Source organism: Vipera ursinii, assembly GCF_947247035.1.
Source record: "Vipera ursinii genome assembly, chromosome: 10".
Classification (NCBI taxonomy): Eukaryota; Metazoa; Chordata; class Lepidosauria; order Squamata; family Viperidae; genus Vipera; species Vipera ursinii.
In genome coordinates, this window is record NC_139520.1 from 21,847,433 (window position 1) to 21,863,905 (window position 16,473).

General features: G+C 49.8%; 1 protein-coding gene across 1 annotated transcript; it reads left to right on the top strand.

Moving 5' to 3' along the window:
* Window positions 1-2,677: 2,677 nt before the first annotated feature.
* On the top strand, window positions 2,678-15,130 carry ZNF469 (zinc finger protein 469; the record flags this gene model as incomplete). The annotated part of the gene is made up of 1 exon (XM_083370342.1): window positions 2,678-15,130. The coding sequence occupies one exon, from the start codon at window positions 2,678-2,680 to the stop codon at window positions 15,128-15,130; it is 12,453 nt and encodes a 4,150-aa protein (XP_083226468.1).
* Between the last annotated feature and the right edge of the window lie 1,343 nt (window positions 15,131-16,473).

The following is a 16,473-nucleotide window of genomic DNA, read 5'->3' on the forward strand; positions in this document are numbered from 1 at the left end:
TTAGCCTGAGGCAGGATTCTGACAAGCAAGACCAGGCTTGGGGATGTTTTGAGTGCTGTCAAAAAAACCCAACTTTTGTGGCTAGGAAAGGGCAGCGATGCAGCTGAAGGCAAAGCTCCTGCTTGGTTTGCGGGAGGTTTGCATTAAATCATTGCTCGAAGGAGTCAGGAAGATCGTCTGTGGCCGGCAAAGTGGACACTGCTGGACTTAGAGCGACAAGAAGCTTGCCTTAGTTCAAAGCAGATTTCTGGGCTCCCTCCGGTTTTATGTTTTTTTGCTTTTTTAAATTTCTGGGACCTTTTTCCTGTTTACAGTCTGTGCTTATTTCGGCTCTGTTCCCATTTCGGACAGTTTTTGAACTCCAGTGCCTGAATCAGGAGCCAAGCAGTTATTTGTTTTGCTTCCTCTTGCTCCAATGCAAAGTCTGTGATGTAACCATTGTACATTTCTTGGATACCAACACTTTTTTTTAACTATTTCCAAAATGTCTCCTCTTTGCAGCTTGATTAAGCCTAGCTAGCATAAGGGCAGCCCTTGTGGCCTCAGCTGGGGAATCTTGGCCAGGAATACCCTTGCAAATTTAAATTTAAATTTAATTTGAGCAGCCGTGAGTGGGCCAACCCTTACCGTTTCCACTGGGGCATAAACCATGAATTGTGGCGAACGCTGACAGTGATAGCATCAGCGCTGGCTAACAGGAAGGAGGAGCCGGGGGTCTTTCTTCGCTGCCAACCCTCGCCATCTGGAATTTCATTTGGGCAAGCGAGCGTGGAAAATTTGGAATTTGTATTAAAAAGTACATGAGAAGCAATGAGTTTCAAAGGGGTGCAGAAGATGATTTGAGGGAGAGCGGAAAATGAAAATAAAGAGCTTCTCTCTGACGATCGCTGGCTTATTTTTAAGAGTTAAATTAATTGCTGGGAAAGAAGACTGGAGAGACACAAACAATTTCCCCCTCGGGGCGTCTCGGAGAGAAAATTCTTCTCTTCCTTTCTCCCAGGTTCCTTTTCCTGAATGCACCAATTTGTTCAGATCCGGGGACACGACATGCCCCTCCTAGGCAGCCCAGCCTCCCCACTCCTATCGTGCCCCCCAATCTCAATTATCCCTGCTTTGGACAGGAAGGCGGAGCAGAGAGTGGTGAGGACGGCTGAAAAGATCATTGGCCGTTCCCTCCCTCCCATCCGGGACGTGGCACAGAAGCGTTGCTTGAGCAGGGTCCACAAGACTGTCTGGGACACGACACGTCCTCTTCACGACCTGTTTTCCTTGTTCCCTTCTGGGAGGAGGGGGGGCGGCTCCGTGGTATCCGAAGCAGAACATCCAGATTCAGTCACAGCTTTGCTCCATACAGTATTAACCTTGTGAACTCTAAAGCTTCCTCCTCCAGTTATGTATTCGAGATGGACAGTGATTATTATTTATATGTATTTATATGCAAGGGTGTAGGTCTATACATATGTTGTATATAGTATGCTTAAATGTGTGTTATGTATGGGTACACTTGGAGAGCAGGCAACTAAATTTCATTTTTAATGTGTGCCGTTGTGCCCACAGGAAAAAATGACAATAAAGGTTATCTAATATCTAATATCTAATCTCTAGATGGCAGCTCAGGGCTGCCATCCGACTGTCAGCGATCCAGAGTGCAAAAAGACAAGCCTGCCAGCTCCAGAAATCAGGGGAGGAGCCTTGGGGATGGGAAGGGGGAGCAGAAGCCATAGAAATACACCCAGTTGGGCTTAGGAAATCAAAGCTGGGAGGCAGAGATTTCGCCTGACAATAAGCCTGCAGGCGGAACCCGTCTGTCATCCGCTGCGCCAGGAGAAATATCTCGGGGGGGGGGGCTGCCACAGCACTCCGCCAGCTTGCCCTGATTTTCCCAGGGGCCTCTCTCTCTCTCTCTCCAGCCTGCAGCTCAGCCCCTTAGCTGCCCTTTCAAAGCCCTGGTCTGGGGCGGCTGTCTTAGCTCAGATTCACTCTCCTTAGCTAGGACAGGCTGAGCCAGAGTTAACCTAGGCACGGTTCAAGGAATAAACCACAGTTTCTTGGATTTGCACAACAAGCGAAGCTGTGAGTCCTCACTGACGAAGGCTTGCATATTGTCCGAAGCCATCTGAACAACGGGGGGCGGGGGGGCGGAGCAGGTTGTGTGAATTTATGAATGAAGGAAAATCTGCGTGTCCCAGGATAATGTTGCAAGATCCAATTTGGGTTGGCCACCAGGACCAGAGGTTTCGTCTTAGTCCTGCTCAGGGAAATTTTTCTTCTGGCAGCTCAGACGAATAAATCTCTGGTCCCGGTGACCGATCCAGATTGGATCTGGTGTGAATTTAGTCCAAGAGTCTGTAAATCTTTGCCTCATTTCTTTCTCCAGAAGTCAGTAAGAAAATGGACCTTAAGCTTTGAACAATGCCTGAGTATTGTGAATCCAAAATTTCACACGACCCAAGTCTCACGTGGACTTTCTGTTTTGCAGGTCTCTCGTGGAAGGAGGCGATGAGTCCTGCCCGCGCAGCCTCCGCAGAGCCTCTCCCGCAGCCAGGATGGACGTAGGAGCTGTTCAAGAGGCGGAGATGCCTCTCGGCCCCTGGAGAAGAAAAGAGAATCCAAAGGATTCTTTAGGCTGAGGAGCTGAAGGAAGGGGCTCTTGCTGAACCTGGACCTTAATGACATCATGGGAGAGACCCAGCATGCTTATGCCACCCGTGATGTTGAGACTGGCGCCCAGGACAAAGTCCTCAGCTTCGAGCCGTTCGGCAAGAAAGATCTGGGTGAAGTTGAAAGCAGCCTGCTCGACAGCTCCAAGTCAGAAGGTCAGAGTGGGAACCGTAATGGGACCGACTTGGTCGGCAACAAGGAGAAGGAGCCTCACAGTCAACGGGAAGCTGTGATCCGCCCCCAGAAAGCAGGCAAAATAGACTTCAAGTCCCTCAACAACCGCCCCAGGTTTCCTGGAGCTGGCCCGTGGGGTGCTGCCAAAGGGGACCCCCTGTCTCCCCCCGGAAGGAGCCGGGCGAGAGATAAGAGCAGCAGGCGGGCGGGGAGGAGTGAGCGGGGCCATCAGCAACTCTACCGGCTCACCATCAGCAATGCCAGGCCCAACCCCACCATTGGCATTGCTTATCCCCAGCAGAAAATCACACCACCCAAGAAGGTTGAAGCTGACCAAGGACCGGTCTTGAGGAGCTACAGGTTCCACGTGCCCGGCCTCCCCGAAAGAGATCTGAAACTCCCTGAAGAAGAGCTGAGCTTTGCCCGCTGTTTTTCAGAGGCTCCCACCAGCCACATCTCCAGCAACTATACCTCACAAGCCACCACTGCATGTCCAAACCATGGTTCAAAGATACAACCACTGGTTAGTGTTCCCCCTGAAAATCCTAGCACCAAAGGGCAGCTCTCTTACCTGGAGTTCCAAGTGAATGGAAGTAACTTGTGGCCTTCACCAGACAAAGGCTACCCTGGTGCTAGCAATGGACTCCCCAAGCCGAGCCCGCATTGCCTGGGGCCTCTGTCCTTCCAGTACCCCTTCTCCCCCTTGCCTAGCTCAGCCTCAGATCCATTCCAAGGTGAGGCTGACCCCCAAGACTATGTCGACAACATCTCGTTGGCCACCAGTCAGGCTTCTCACGGTGCTTTTGCCTTCCATTCTTCCTCCCGGGACTGGAAGGAGGACGTTCTTGGCAACGGCTCCTATGACAATGTGGAGAGCAGGACTTACGGGCTGACTCCTCCCCCTGCTCCATTCCTCCTGCCGCAGACGCCGGGACACTTGACGTGCTACAAAGGAAGGAATGGGCCTTCCCCTGACCACAACGGTGCTATCTCTCCTCCTGGTGCTATTGACCAAGTTCCAAGCACTTTCCAAGAAAACCAAGCTGTTTTCCCACCCAGTTTACATGCCTCGAGTACGCCAAAGGCTGCGGGTAAGAGGCATTCGTCTTTGTCGAAAGACGGCGTAGCTAGTCAAAGGATACTGGATGTAGGCAGCTCTCTACGAAGGAACGGGCTACCAGTTACCCTCCCACAAGTGCACTTTCAAAACAAGGCTTTCCACGAAGCGGCCAGCTTGGTGCCTTTTGAGAAGAGCCTCCCCAGCAGCGTCCAGGCCCACCCCCGGCTCCTGCAGGCCTGGGAGGGAGGCAAAAAGACTTACTCCCCTGTGGAGCCAAGCTCAGCGGGGTGTGCCAGTCCAGAGGGCAGCCAGATCTCCTTTGGGCACCATGCGGGTCTTGGCAAAAAGGCCTGGCAGCATCTGCCTCTCCCTTGCGGGGTGCCTGGCCAGAACAGACTCGAGCTGTCCAGAAAGTTGGCCAGCCAGAAGCCCCTTTTCCCCCTCAGCACCTCAGAGTGGGAGGGAGGCAGGAAGCTGCCCCAAAGCCCCACCAGCTACCCCAGTAAAGCCCTGGGGGCTGAGGACCTGTCCCCTCCCAGCTGTAGCTCAGCCGGCAGCAGCCTCTCTTTCGAAGGCTCAGCGGAAGTGGAGACGTCCAAGAGCAAGGCTTTCTTCCCCAGCGTAAGCCCAGCACGGCCTCCCATCCCGTCTCACCACCCACCCAGTCCCAGTTTAGGACTGCCACCCTCTACCTTAACCCCATCCCCAAAGGGGTCTCCTCTCCCGTCCCCCACCCCCAACCTCAACAGCAGCTGCTCCTCTCCCTCCCTCACACCCAGCAGCCCTCCAGGCCACAGCTTTGAAGATGAAGCTGCCTTGGCTGCCTCCACCTTCTTCCACCACCAAGGTCACCACCCAAAGGATGGCAGTAAACCCTTCCAGGCCTCAGAGCTGCTGGGGGCCAGCTCAGTCCCCTACCAGATGGCCAACCCCATCAAGGCCTTTCACCAGGAACTCCTCTACAAAGGCGTCTCTGTGGACAGCCATTTCCCAAAGTCCAGCGTGGAGGCTTCCAAAAGGTCCCCAGAGGGTTTTGAGAGTGAGCTGCCTCCACCACCTTACCCATATTCTTCCTCCCGTCACTTCCTGGCCAGCTCACTGAGCAGCACAAGTCTTGACCAGCTGGATGTTCTCCTGACCTGCAAGCAGTGTGATCAGAACTTCAGCAACCTTTCCTCTTTCTTGGAGCACCGCCAGTTCTGTGGCTCTCACATGGTCCTCCAAGGTCAGGCCAAGGACTCTTCCCGAGGAGCAGAAGTCAAGAAACAACATCATGCCTCTCCTGAGTCTGCAAAGCACACCCAGACTAGTCTGGGGGTGCTCCTTCCTCCAGATCCTCATTTGCAACTGCTTGCTTTGAACAAGACTGTGGACTTCCTGGTGGACATAGAGGGTAAAGGTGAATCCAAAGATGATCCTCTGAAACTGAACCAGCTCAATGGCTTTCCCGGAAACTTCTTGCCACTCAATACTTCTGACTTGGAGATCGATGATGCTAAGCTAGACAGTTTGATCACTGAAGCTCTGAATGGACTAGGATACCAGTCAGATAACCCTGAGATTGACAGCAGCTTCATAGATGTGTTTGCTGATGAAGACCTGGTATCTGTGAAGGCCACTAATGCCGGTGGGACACCTTTCAAAGCAAAAGAGAACTTGACTTTAGGGAAGAAAGCCAAACATGTAGGTATGGATGAAAGCATGAAAATGCTCAACTGCTGTGACAACCATCCTAGTGGGGAGCTGGCCAACAGTAGAACATCAAAGCAACTTAAAGAGAGAGGAACAAACTGGCTTTCAGACTTTGGAGAAGAAAGACATGAAACATTCAAGAGCAGAGAATTGCCTCTGAATAAAGCCCTGGAGCCAACAATATTTGGGGCAGCAGAAGATGACACAAGTGCCCAACGGAAAGCAGGTAAGAAGAACAGCCATGGTCCATTTCTGCCTATGAAGCAGGGGAGCCAAACTGTGTCAGATTTGAGGCAGACCAAGAACCTTCCCTGTGCTTCTCCAAGGAGTGAACTCAAGCCTGACGGTACCCACAGCTTGGCAGGAAGCTCCACACTGTCCAAGAAAGATGTCAAGAAGAGGAAGCTGCGGAGCGGCAGTTGGAGCAAGGAGCTTATCCATAAAATTGTCCAGCAAAAAAACAAATTACATAAATTGCACAGCCAGAATAGCAAAGCGGTGTCACTTTCCTTGCTCACAAACCGGTTACTTCCAGAAAAGAAAGACAATAAATTTTGTGAGTATGAATACATGTCAGAATCAGATGAAGAGAGGGTGGAATACGCCAAGCGACACTGTAGGAGAAAGCTGGGCTCCAGATTCAGCGGACGGCTCAGAAGCAGTTTGAGCAGAAGGAACCAAGGAAGAGGAGGGAGGGAGAAGGGGACGGAGCCAATATGGAGGTATGGTCCCAGAAGAGGACAGGAGAAACCCCAAAGACTTGCAAACAAGGAGCTGGAAAGGACAGACGGTCCTGTAGCAAGAGTGAGGAGGAGGAGCAGTCGGTCCTCCACAAGCAGCTGCCAGAGTCTGAGCATGTCCAGTGAGACCAGCAACAGCCCCCAGAGCACTGAGAGGGGGGATTCAGACACTGAAAGAGAAACTGAACAGAGGAAACAGTTCCTGCAAATTTCCAGATGTGTTGGACCACTTAATGTTCCTGAGAACAAAACCGTAAGAAGAAGCCACAGTATGGGTTCCGACTTTCCTGGAACGCCAACTACGGTCGACCCACCTCAAACTCAGCCAGTAGATAACCAGAAATTTCAGACAGACAGTCCAAGCGTTTCCCAGGACACTGCCCTGAATCAAGATGAAGGGGTGCTACAGAGCAGAGAGAAGCCACATCACCCTGAGGCCACAGCTGGAAAAGGTCCCACTGTGCTTCTTTCTCCTGAAGGTTCTGACCAGTACCACGGAGCCTTCTGTTGTGATATTGAAAAGCCAAGGGTGATGCCAAAAGATGCAGATGGGGCAGGGGGCCATCACTGCCCTCAATACGCTGCTAATAAAGGAGGGGTCTTGAAAAACCCAGTGGAAGAACTCACTGGTCCTCCTTCCGTGGGCAAGCACAGCATTCCCAGTGAGAAGAGCACCAGCTATGAACAAGTGGACCTCAAGGATCTGAAGAACCAGCAGGAACGCATTATGCCAATCAACTGCTTCGGTGACAATCCTGGGAGCGAAGAGATCTCTGGGAAAGGTGTCAACACATTTCTGGATGCTGCCAATGCATTTTATGACTGCAAAGAATTATCCCACAGCTACGAGACGCCGAATCTGTTCTCAGGGCCTGCAGCCATGGAGCCTCCCCCTAACGATAGTGCGTACTTGTGTCAGGGAGACTTTGACATGCCCTCGTTCAAAGAGAAGCACGATGGCATCCTGCCCTGTGAATCAGGTAATGCCCAAAGTAAGGTCCCCTCACCACTTAATTTTGATACATCGTCAGTATTTTTAGAATTCCCTATAGCTGAGTTTGATGCCAACTTATATGACAGTGTGGCTTCAAGCAAGGATAATTACATCCCCTTTGAGTGTGCCAGTCATCAGCTTAGCAAGATAATCCCCTTTGACCAGCAATATTCATCTTTTCTGCCAGAAAAGGACTGGACTCTGATGGAGGATGTGTCTCCCATTTTGACAGAAGATACAGCCCAAATTCCTAGGTTGTCGGTTGAAAAACCAACAGCAAAGAGGCACTCCAGTGAAATCAGCACCTTGTCTCTCTCCAACCAGCTTTCTGACTATAACGTGCCTTTCATGAGTGGTCTATCAGAGGATGAGCTGGAGATTAAAAGGTTGGTCACTGAGCTTGAAAGCCAGTTGCAAGCCAACAAACTTACTCTGCAGGCATCTGATGAAGACCGAGCTTCAGTAAATCACATCAGCATGGAAGCAAAAGAATCAACTCATGAGTTTTTGTCTTTAAGGCTGGACCAGGAACAAGATGGCAAAGGATTATTTCTAATGGAGGCCGAGTATGAGAATGCAAAGCTGCTTTCTACAGAACCATTTAGCTGTGAAAATATAGCAAATGAGAAAACACCCCTTCCAGCTTTGGACACCAAGTATGGAAGTCCCAATAACCCTTGGCCATGTGCAGGGTCATTCAGCCTGTTACGGTCAGCCCCAGATTTGATTCTAGTTGGTCCTTGTAGCCCCCAAGGGCACCCAGACAAAATGGCTGAAAATCTGAAGGATATTGAAATCCCTGCCGAAGTTGACTTTGGGGAAATAAAAAATGCATCTACTAGAATCCTGCCAGATTCGTGCCTTGAAGAGATATCAAACAGCTCCAGAGCTCCAGACTATACTGAGCAGGTTATACAAAGTCCTGATTCAATCTTTCCCCAGTCTCTGGAGGACAGTGATTTAAATTCACACGAGAATTTGCCACTGGGACCAGATGTGTTCCCAAAGCTACTCTCAGAGGAGAAAACGTGTGATAGCCCCACGGAGTTAGAATCCTACGGCCATGAAGTTCCACAGTTAGATCCAGACTTGGACTTGCAAGACACTCTAGAATCAGATGAAAACTTGTCTTCTAGTGCACAAAGCAAAAATCCAGAAACTCATCCACCTGACAAGCTAGAAACGACAACTCTCTTCCAGAACAATGAAGATGAGCATCTAGGTAATAATGAGGAGACTGGAAGTCAAACAGCTTGCCAGACTTTAATGCTGAATGCCAAAGCTGACAATGGAGACAACCCACATTTTGATACGTTGACTTTTTCCAAGGAGGTGGATGGAGAAGTCGTGTTCAAGTCCACCACCCAAGAGAAAGCAGGCAACCCCCTGCAGCAGCTACAGTTGTTTGTGGCCAGGACCGTTAAAAACAATGAGGAAGAGTTGGTGAGCTCATCACTCCCAGCTCAGCATCCTGTGGCTCACCTGACCTCATGCCAGAGCCTTCCTCCAGAGCCAGAAGAGGAGCTTATGGACCAAGAGCAAAATGAAGACGTCGCCAGTGGACCCGTGTTGGGGAACAAGAGAGAGACTCTGTTAAAAAAGACTGAGAAACTAGCTGAGTTTCCAAACAAACTGCTTTCCGAGCCAGAGAAAGAGACGGAACATTTTGATGAATGGGCCTCAGATGTCTCCAAAGACTCAGCCCCATTGAACCCAGCACAATGCACTAATGTTGTCCAGCAGCAGCACTTAAAGGTTGAAGGCCTGGAAGTGAACGGCCATGCTACGCGAGCAGATGGTACCTCCCTGGAGTCCGGTGACCTCTCTCCACTCAGCAACTTAGAAGTAGCCTCGGTGCTAAGGGGGGAAAGAACACAGCAGAGTCAAGTTACAGGGCTGGCAGGGCGAGGTCAAGAAGAGAAGACCTTGGCATTTAGAGACTGCAGAGAATCCCCCTTAAGCCCTTGGTCATCCGAGAAGAAAACGCCACAAGGTGCTTTATCAGCCGTGCTCCAAGTACACGTTGGCTCTTGCACTTCTTGGAACTCTGGGGACGAAGAGTTGGGGGCTGCCAAAGTCCACCAGGTGGAAGAGAGTGAAGATCAGCTGCAACATCTGCAACTGAACATGTCCTTGACTCCCATCTATTCCCCTGAAAGTCAAACTGAGGATGCTCATCTCCTGCCGGGAAATGACTTCTCTTCAGCAAAGAGCTCGGGTTCAACAGAAGGTCATGAATCGGAGAAGCAAGTCAGCTACTACGCAAAAGCCTCTCAGGCTGGACTTTCTCTGGATGTTGGCTTTGCTGATCAGAGAAAGATGCTAAAAACAAGCAATGCTACAGGCTCTGACTTTGGAGGGATTCCATCTGAAGAGAGCACCAGTCAAATCACTGCAGCAAGTGAGCAAGCTGCCTTTCTTGCCTGCAGCTTCCCCTCCATTGCAGAGCAGAGTGCAGTTCCTCAGCAGAGCCCACCCGGAGAGAAGGGATGTGCAGAAACCCTTCCATGCTTCCCCTCCTGTGATGCCATTTCTCATCTGTCCCCAGCTATGCCTGGTGCCCTGGTTGAAGACCTCAGCCATGACCTGCTGGAACCTCAGAGGAAGGTCCCTCTGGGCTACTCCCCATCTCTTTGCTCCAGCAAAATAGCATCTTCCACTGCTAAAAGAAACAGACCTTTGAAGTTGCAAACAAGTGACTGCAAATCCCCCAGCAAGCCCCCTCTGAAGAGCAAGAAACATTCTGAAGAGCTCTCCAAGCAACAACCCAATGAAGACAATGGCATGTTTTCTGCAAGGGGCGAACCCAGCGGTCCTCAGAAAATATCCATACATGATGTCTTGCTCAACCAGTTTCCATCAGGAATTGATTCTGTTGAGCTCAGAGGTGGAGTCTGTAATGAAAATGTGTCATCAACATCAAAACCGCACGGGGCAAAGGACATCAGAAGAGGCCTCCCGGAAGAAAGTAAAGATCCATGTCAGTTGGGATATTTCCAGAACAATGTTGATGTTCAAGAGATGCCAGTTGTCCTTCTGACGAAAACAGCTGATGACACTAGTCAGATTCCACCAAGGGGATCCCCAAGTGACCCACAGGATCTAGAAAATAGAAGCAATTTGGGGAATGAAGACTCTGCATTGAATGAGAATGTGAAAAAATCATCTGACTGCATGGAAGAATCCATTCCTGAAGATCAAATCTTAAGAAATGATCCTAAGGCTGGACAATCAAAAGCAAGGAAGAAGAAAGGGTTGCAGATCACTTGCGATATTTGCTCCACTTCTTTTAGATCCAAAACTGGGTTGATGAGACACAAAGCTGTGAAACATCAGAAGAAGGAGAGCGTTGCGTTGCCTGATGACAATTCAGCTCCCTTGGGAAAAGCATTAAAGACAAGCAAAGTCTTCTCCAAGAAAAACATGAAGCCCTTCGTCCAAGAGAAATCCAGTAACTCAGAGCTTTCCAAAGCCGTAGGCCGGTCTTTTTCTAAAGCCTGCGGAAGGCAAAAGAAAGAAGCAAAGGCACAGAGCCAAGAAGGTATTATTAGCAAGGGACCCAATGGCCCAAATGCGATTTCATTAGACATCACTCGTGAATTCCAAAGGGCAGAGAAATCAGATGGGTCCGAAATCCAGTCTAGAAAAAACACAAGTACAGAAAAACCGGTCAGATTGGTCAATACCAAAAGATCAAGGAACTGCACAAAGCGAAAAACCGAGGAAAAACCGAGGAAAACAAAAATGACGTCAGACAAAAGTGAGGTCACCGTCTCTTATCTTCAGGAGTCTGGGGTCCCTCCGGCTCATTGTAACACTGCTGGCATCACCCGTGACCACGGTCTGACCACTCTCGCAGAAGAACCTGGGAATGGGCCAGAAGAGCAGATCCAGGCGTCTTTGCCACCGCTTCCTCCGCAGCCCTTGACCGACCCATTGGAAAACACTCTTGAGGAAATGCCCTCAGCTCAGAGGACGGCTGGACCACCCCTTCCTCAGAAGGCAGGGGGCCACAGCGAGGAAGGGGAAGCGCTGGGACAGGAGGAACATAGCCAGGAGAGATGGCCAAGTGGATCTGTGAAAGAAGGTGAGGATGAGCTGACCCAGAAGCCATCAAAGGAGGGTTTCTCAGAAGAGGTGAACGGTACAAGTCCAAATAGCCCATGGCAATACCTCGCAAGCCCCAATAGGCTTTCACCGTCCTGTCCTCCTGGAAGTGCTCCTGGAACAGGTTCTCCTAAACCCACATCTGAGAAAGCATCAGACGCTCCTTGTTTTGCGACTCCAGAGCCCTGGAAGAGGGAAGAGCTGCAGCCACAGGATGGGGAGTCTGCTGTTGATCCCGTGCCGAGCTTGTTTGATGATGACTCCACATTTTCACAACTTTTCCCCAGAAATGACGAGTTTGCCCGTAGAAAATGCACACGTGTCTATGGGAAGCGCTCCAAAAAGCCTAAAGCTGTTGCAGAGATAATTGCAAAACCAGAAGGCACACCAGATCCTTTTACGATCCGCATGGCTTCTGATCTTGGTGAAAACAGCTCCTTCTGTGTTACCCGGGAAGATCCTTGTGAATATGACACGATCTCCGTTGATGATGCTTTGATGCTCAACATGTGTCATGGGAGTAAAGCAATGAGCGGTGATGTTAATTCCAGACCTACCAAAGAGACAGCCCAGCATCTGGATACGGGGCAAAAAGAAGAAGTGAAAGACTTGAAAAACAGCAGCGTCTTTCTCTGCAAAGAGAGTACAACTGGGTCTCTTCTGTGCTTTAAAAGCTGGAATAACCCCGAGAAAGCAACAGAAAATAATTCTTCTGAGGGGCCATTGCATAACTCATCCATGCAGCTTCTGTATGGGCATTCAGGAGCGGAAGACAACCCAGAACTGAAAGAAAAGTCCCACAACACCAAGGAAAAAACATTATCTGCATTTCCTACCATTGACATGGAGATGTTGAACATGAAATTTGAGACAAGCGATGTCTGTTTCTGCACCACTGGAGAAGATCAACTGAGTCCCACAAAGCATGATGAAGGTTCCTTAGGTTTCAAGCCGACTTCACTGTTGCAAGCCAAGCCCGTAAAACTTAAGCTTGAAGAAGGGAAGACGGGGAAAACCCGTAATGATTTAAATCTCAAGAATAAAGACAAGCAGTATAAATGCAAAGTCTGTTTCCAATGGTTCCTGACTTTAGGGGAACTGGACTTTCACAAGCTCAGTCATAATCCCTCCCCTCCGCCAACATGCTACATGTGTGTCCAGAGGAAATTCAGCTCAAGGGAACAGCTGAGGGACCACTTAAAGGAGAAACACGCCAAGAACAAGGCTGGCCTCTGGGCCTGTGGGATGTGCCTGAAGGAAATCTCTGATGTCTGGATGTACAATGAACACTTGCGAGAACACGCCACTCAGTTTGCCCGCAAAGGCCAGGCTCAGAAGTCAGTCTTGGGCCTTTCTTTCAGTGAAGAAGATGCGGCTGTCACTCATTTCCTCAACTCCATTATTTGCAGAAAACCCAGCAAGTTTTCCAAGCAGGCAGAAGGAGGGAACGGAGCACCTGCTGGTAGCGAGATCAAAGGTCCCAAAGAGTTTTCAAGACAAGAGACAGCAGTCCAGAGAGACTTGCCGGAGATCCCCCTCAGAATCCGGCCCCCCACAGCCTCCCTCAAAGTCCCAGCTGTTCCATCTCCTGACCCAGCTCCCAAGGTCGAAGGGGCCCAGAAGCCGGTGCCCATTCATCCCGAGTGCAAAGACCCATCTCGAGATTGCCACCACTGTGGGAAGCAGTTCCCCAAGCCCTTCAAACTCCAGCGACACCTCGTGGTCCATAGCCTGCAGAAGATCTTCTTGTGCCACAAGTGTCCCATGTTCTATGAGGAGACCAAGGAGCTCCGGAGCCACCTTAGCCAAGAGCATGGAATAGCTGAAGAAGCCGACATCAAGCACACCACCCTGTATGCCTGTGAGCTTTGTGCAGATGTCATGCATGTCATCAAGAAGTCTTTCATATGCAGCACTTGCAACTACACCTTCTCCAAAAAGGAGCAATACGATAGACACATGGAGAAGCACCTGGTGGGCAGCAGCAAGACCTTCCGTTTTCGAGGTGTGATGCGACCGGGGCCCTTTCCAAAATATGGGGAGAAGGACATCAAAGAGGAGACCCGTGCAAGAACAGATGCTCCAGCAGTCAAAAAGAAGAAGGTGTCCCACCACAACAACTCTCCTGAACTAGCTTTGCCTGTGCACTTGGATGGAGCCCAAGGATCTCAAGAAGGTAGTCAGTCTCTGCTATCTGCTGCTGAGGCTCTGTCCACAGCTACTAGCCTGGCCATGCCCCCTTCAGCTCAGCCCCCTAAGGAAACAGAAGGCCCAGAAAGGGATTTCTCCAGTCCCCTGGCTGAAAGGGGGACATCTCCCCTTCTCTACCTACTCCCATCCCTTCCTCTTGAGCCCCAAGATGACCCAGGCAGCCCAGAACACATTACTGCACTTTCTCCAGAAACATGGGCACATGCAGAGAGCCCTGGGGACAACCCAACTCTTCTCTTAAACTCACCCAATGCACTTAGCAGCCATCTTGCCAGTGTATCACCTAAGAAGGCAACTGCTGCCCATGAAAAGCTGTCCCTGGCTTATCTCTCTGAGAAGCCCAACGATGAACACAACATTCCAGAAAAGGCAATAGTTAGCAGAAGGGTCGAACACAATATAGGGACTTGGGAGAGCCCATATTTAGAAGATCTTTCCAGTAAGGTGCCCAAATTTTCTCCTGGAAACCTGGGGTCTTCAGAATGTAAGTGGTCTCCTGAAATACAGTGGAACAGCGATCCTGATCTGAACGGAACAGCTCCTCAGGAGGCTGTGAGCAAGTTACCTTTGCCAGAAAGCAGTTTCCCTCAGTTACCTCTCAAGGACAAGACATCATTGTCTACGCTACACCGGCCTGCCAAGGAGGTTCCTTCCAAGAAGGTCATGGGTGGCCAGGCCAATGCTGATAACAGCCCTGGTGTCCACTGCTCCCTAGATGGTGCAGAAGAGGTTCAGATGTGCCCACTCTTGAGAAACAAAGCTTTCCCAGAAATGGACACAACTGCTCACCCCAAATACACCAGCTCCAGTGTTGGCACGAAAGAGACAGAACTCAGTTTGGTCCGGCCGGTGAGTGGCCATCTGCAAGGCGAAGTGGCGAGTGCTCAGTCAAAGAGCCACCATTCTGAGCTGAACAAGTTCCCAGAAAGACCGGCTGTGAATCGGCTGGCCAATCCTCACTCCAAAAAACCAAAGGAACACAACAAGTCCTCCCATAGGGGAAGCCCAGCCTCCCGAGAGAACATTGAAGGAGATGGCAGCAAAAAACGGAAAGGCCGGGCCCAAGATTCTGTGAAAGGCGACAGCATCAAAAAGGCTGACTGGCCCACTACTGAGTTTTCCCCTCGATGGAGGGACACCCATGCCAACAAACAGGCCCCTAAACTCAAGGGGTCTGTGACGGACGGCCAGCTTAGAAAGCTGGGGCTTGACCAAGGCTTCCAGAAGAAGGTGGAGATGGGCCATGCCAATGGAGAGTTGAGGCGCAAGAAGGAGATCTTGGGGAACAAAGCCCTCCACCCGCTCTCAACCAAAGACCCCTCAGCCTCCCTGCCCAGCGCTCTGAACCGCCGCAGAGCTGTCCAAGGTGCTAAAGTCCCCACTTCCCACAGTTACAGGACAGCTGAGTCCCAGACTCACCTCCTAAACCAACTATTTGGACAGAAATTAACTAGCTTCAAAATTCCTTTAAGAAGAGATACTTCTGAGTAATTTATGAGTGACTTATGGTGATCCTTCGCTGCTTTCATGGGGCTGGTGGGGGGGCAGGGGGGGAGAGAAATTATCAAAGCATTACATTCATTTGTGTAGCTCTGTTTCTCAGTCTTGCTTAAATGAACTTGCACTGCAGACTCTCAAATAGTTTTTGCTTTGTGTCTTACTAATCTACTTTAATTCACCTGATTTATCATGCAAAGGCTAGAACTTTGATGTTGCCGATGGTTCGTTCTCGCGGACTAAAAACGGTAATCGCTTTGGGCAGAGCAAAGTGTCAAGAGGAAATGTTTTATGGCAGAAGTATTGAGGTTGTAAGGGTGCCTTGCAAATCCTGGGCCCTCTTTCTGTCGGTGTCTCTCTTATCTTTGGATAAAGAATTTGAAGACGTGAACTTCATACCAGAGACGCCTTATTCATGAGGTGCAGCACACTGTAGAAAGCATTGGTCCCCCCCTCCCCCCCTCTCTTGGAGGCTTTGCACAAATAATCCTGAGTGATTTCATTTAATTGGGAACCAGCCTCAGACAAGATACTTTGAAAAATCATTATAAAATAAGCAGGCCACAATTTTGACAGCCCTTCCCAAGAACGTTGTATTGAGGGCGAATTTGTTCATTCCAGAGACTCTGAAATTGCTCGCCTCTCTTAGACCACTGTGTAGATGTTGCTGAAATGTTGTTGTTGTTGTTGTTGTTAAAAAAAGAGTAAGGGGTGTGGGCCCTTTAACCTAGCGAAACTGCACCTTGAAGATGTATGACAGAGTTGAATATTTTTTAAAAAAATATTGTTTTAATATTTTCCAATGAGAAAACTGTGCCAAGACCACTCCTACTCCACATAGTAAGGCTTTCTTTGGGGGGGGGAAGAGAGATTTGTTTTAGAAAAGCAACCCCCCCCTTCAAACCTAATAGTTTTTAAAGGCTTTCTGTATCAAGGTAGTTGCTAAATTTGGTATGGCTTTACACTATTCAGTTCAGTGGTGCTATTTTTTTATCGTAATGTGAATTCTGACAGGAACACACACAAGCATACACACACGCACACAAACACACAAGTTAAAAAGGAACGGCGGCCTTTATAAACTGACACGCGGGGGAGTGTGGTTGCAAACATTGCCCTGCAGTGCTCACAACTCTGCAGTGTGTTTTATAAAGGTTTAAATCCTGAGGTTTAGTTCTTGGGATAGATTTGGAGGGCCTGGGTCAGTGTTTCTTGATATTGGACCACTTTATGAGGTATGGATTTCAACTCCCAGAATTCCCCAGCCAGCTGGCTAGGGAATTCTGGGAATTGAAGTCCATACCTCATAAAGTTGACAAAGTCAAGAAACAACAGTC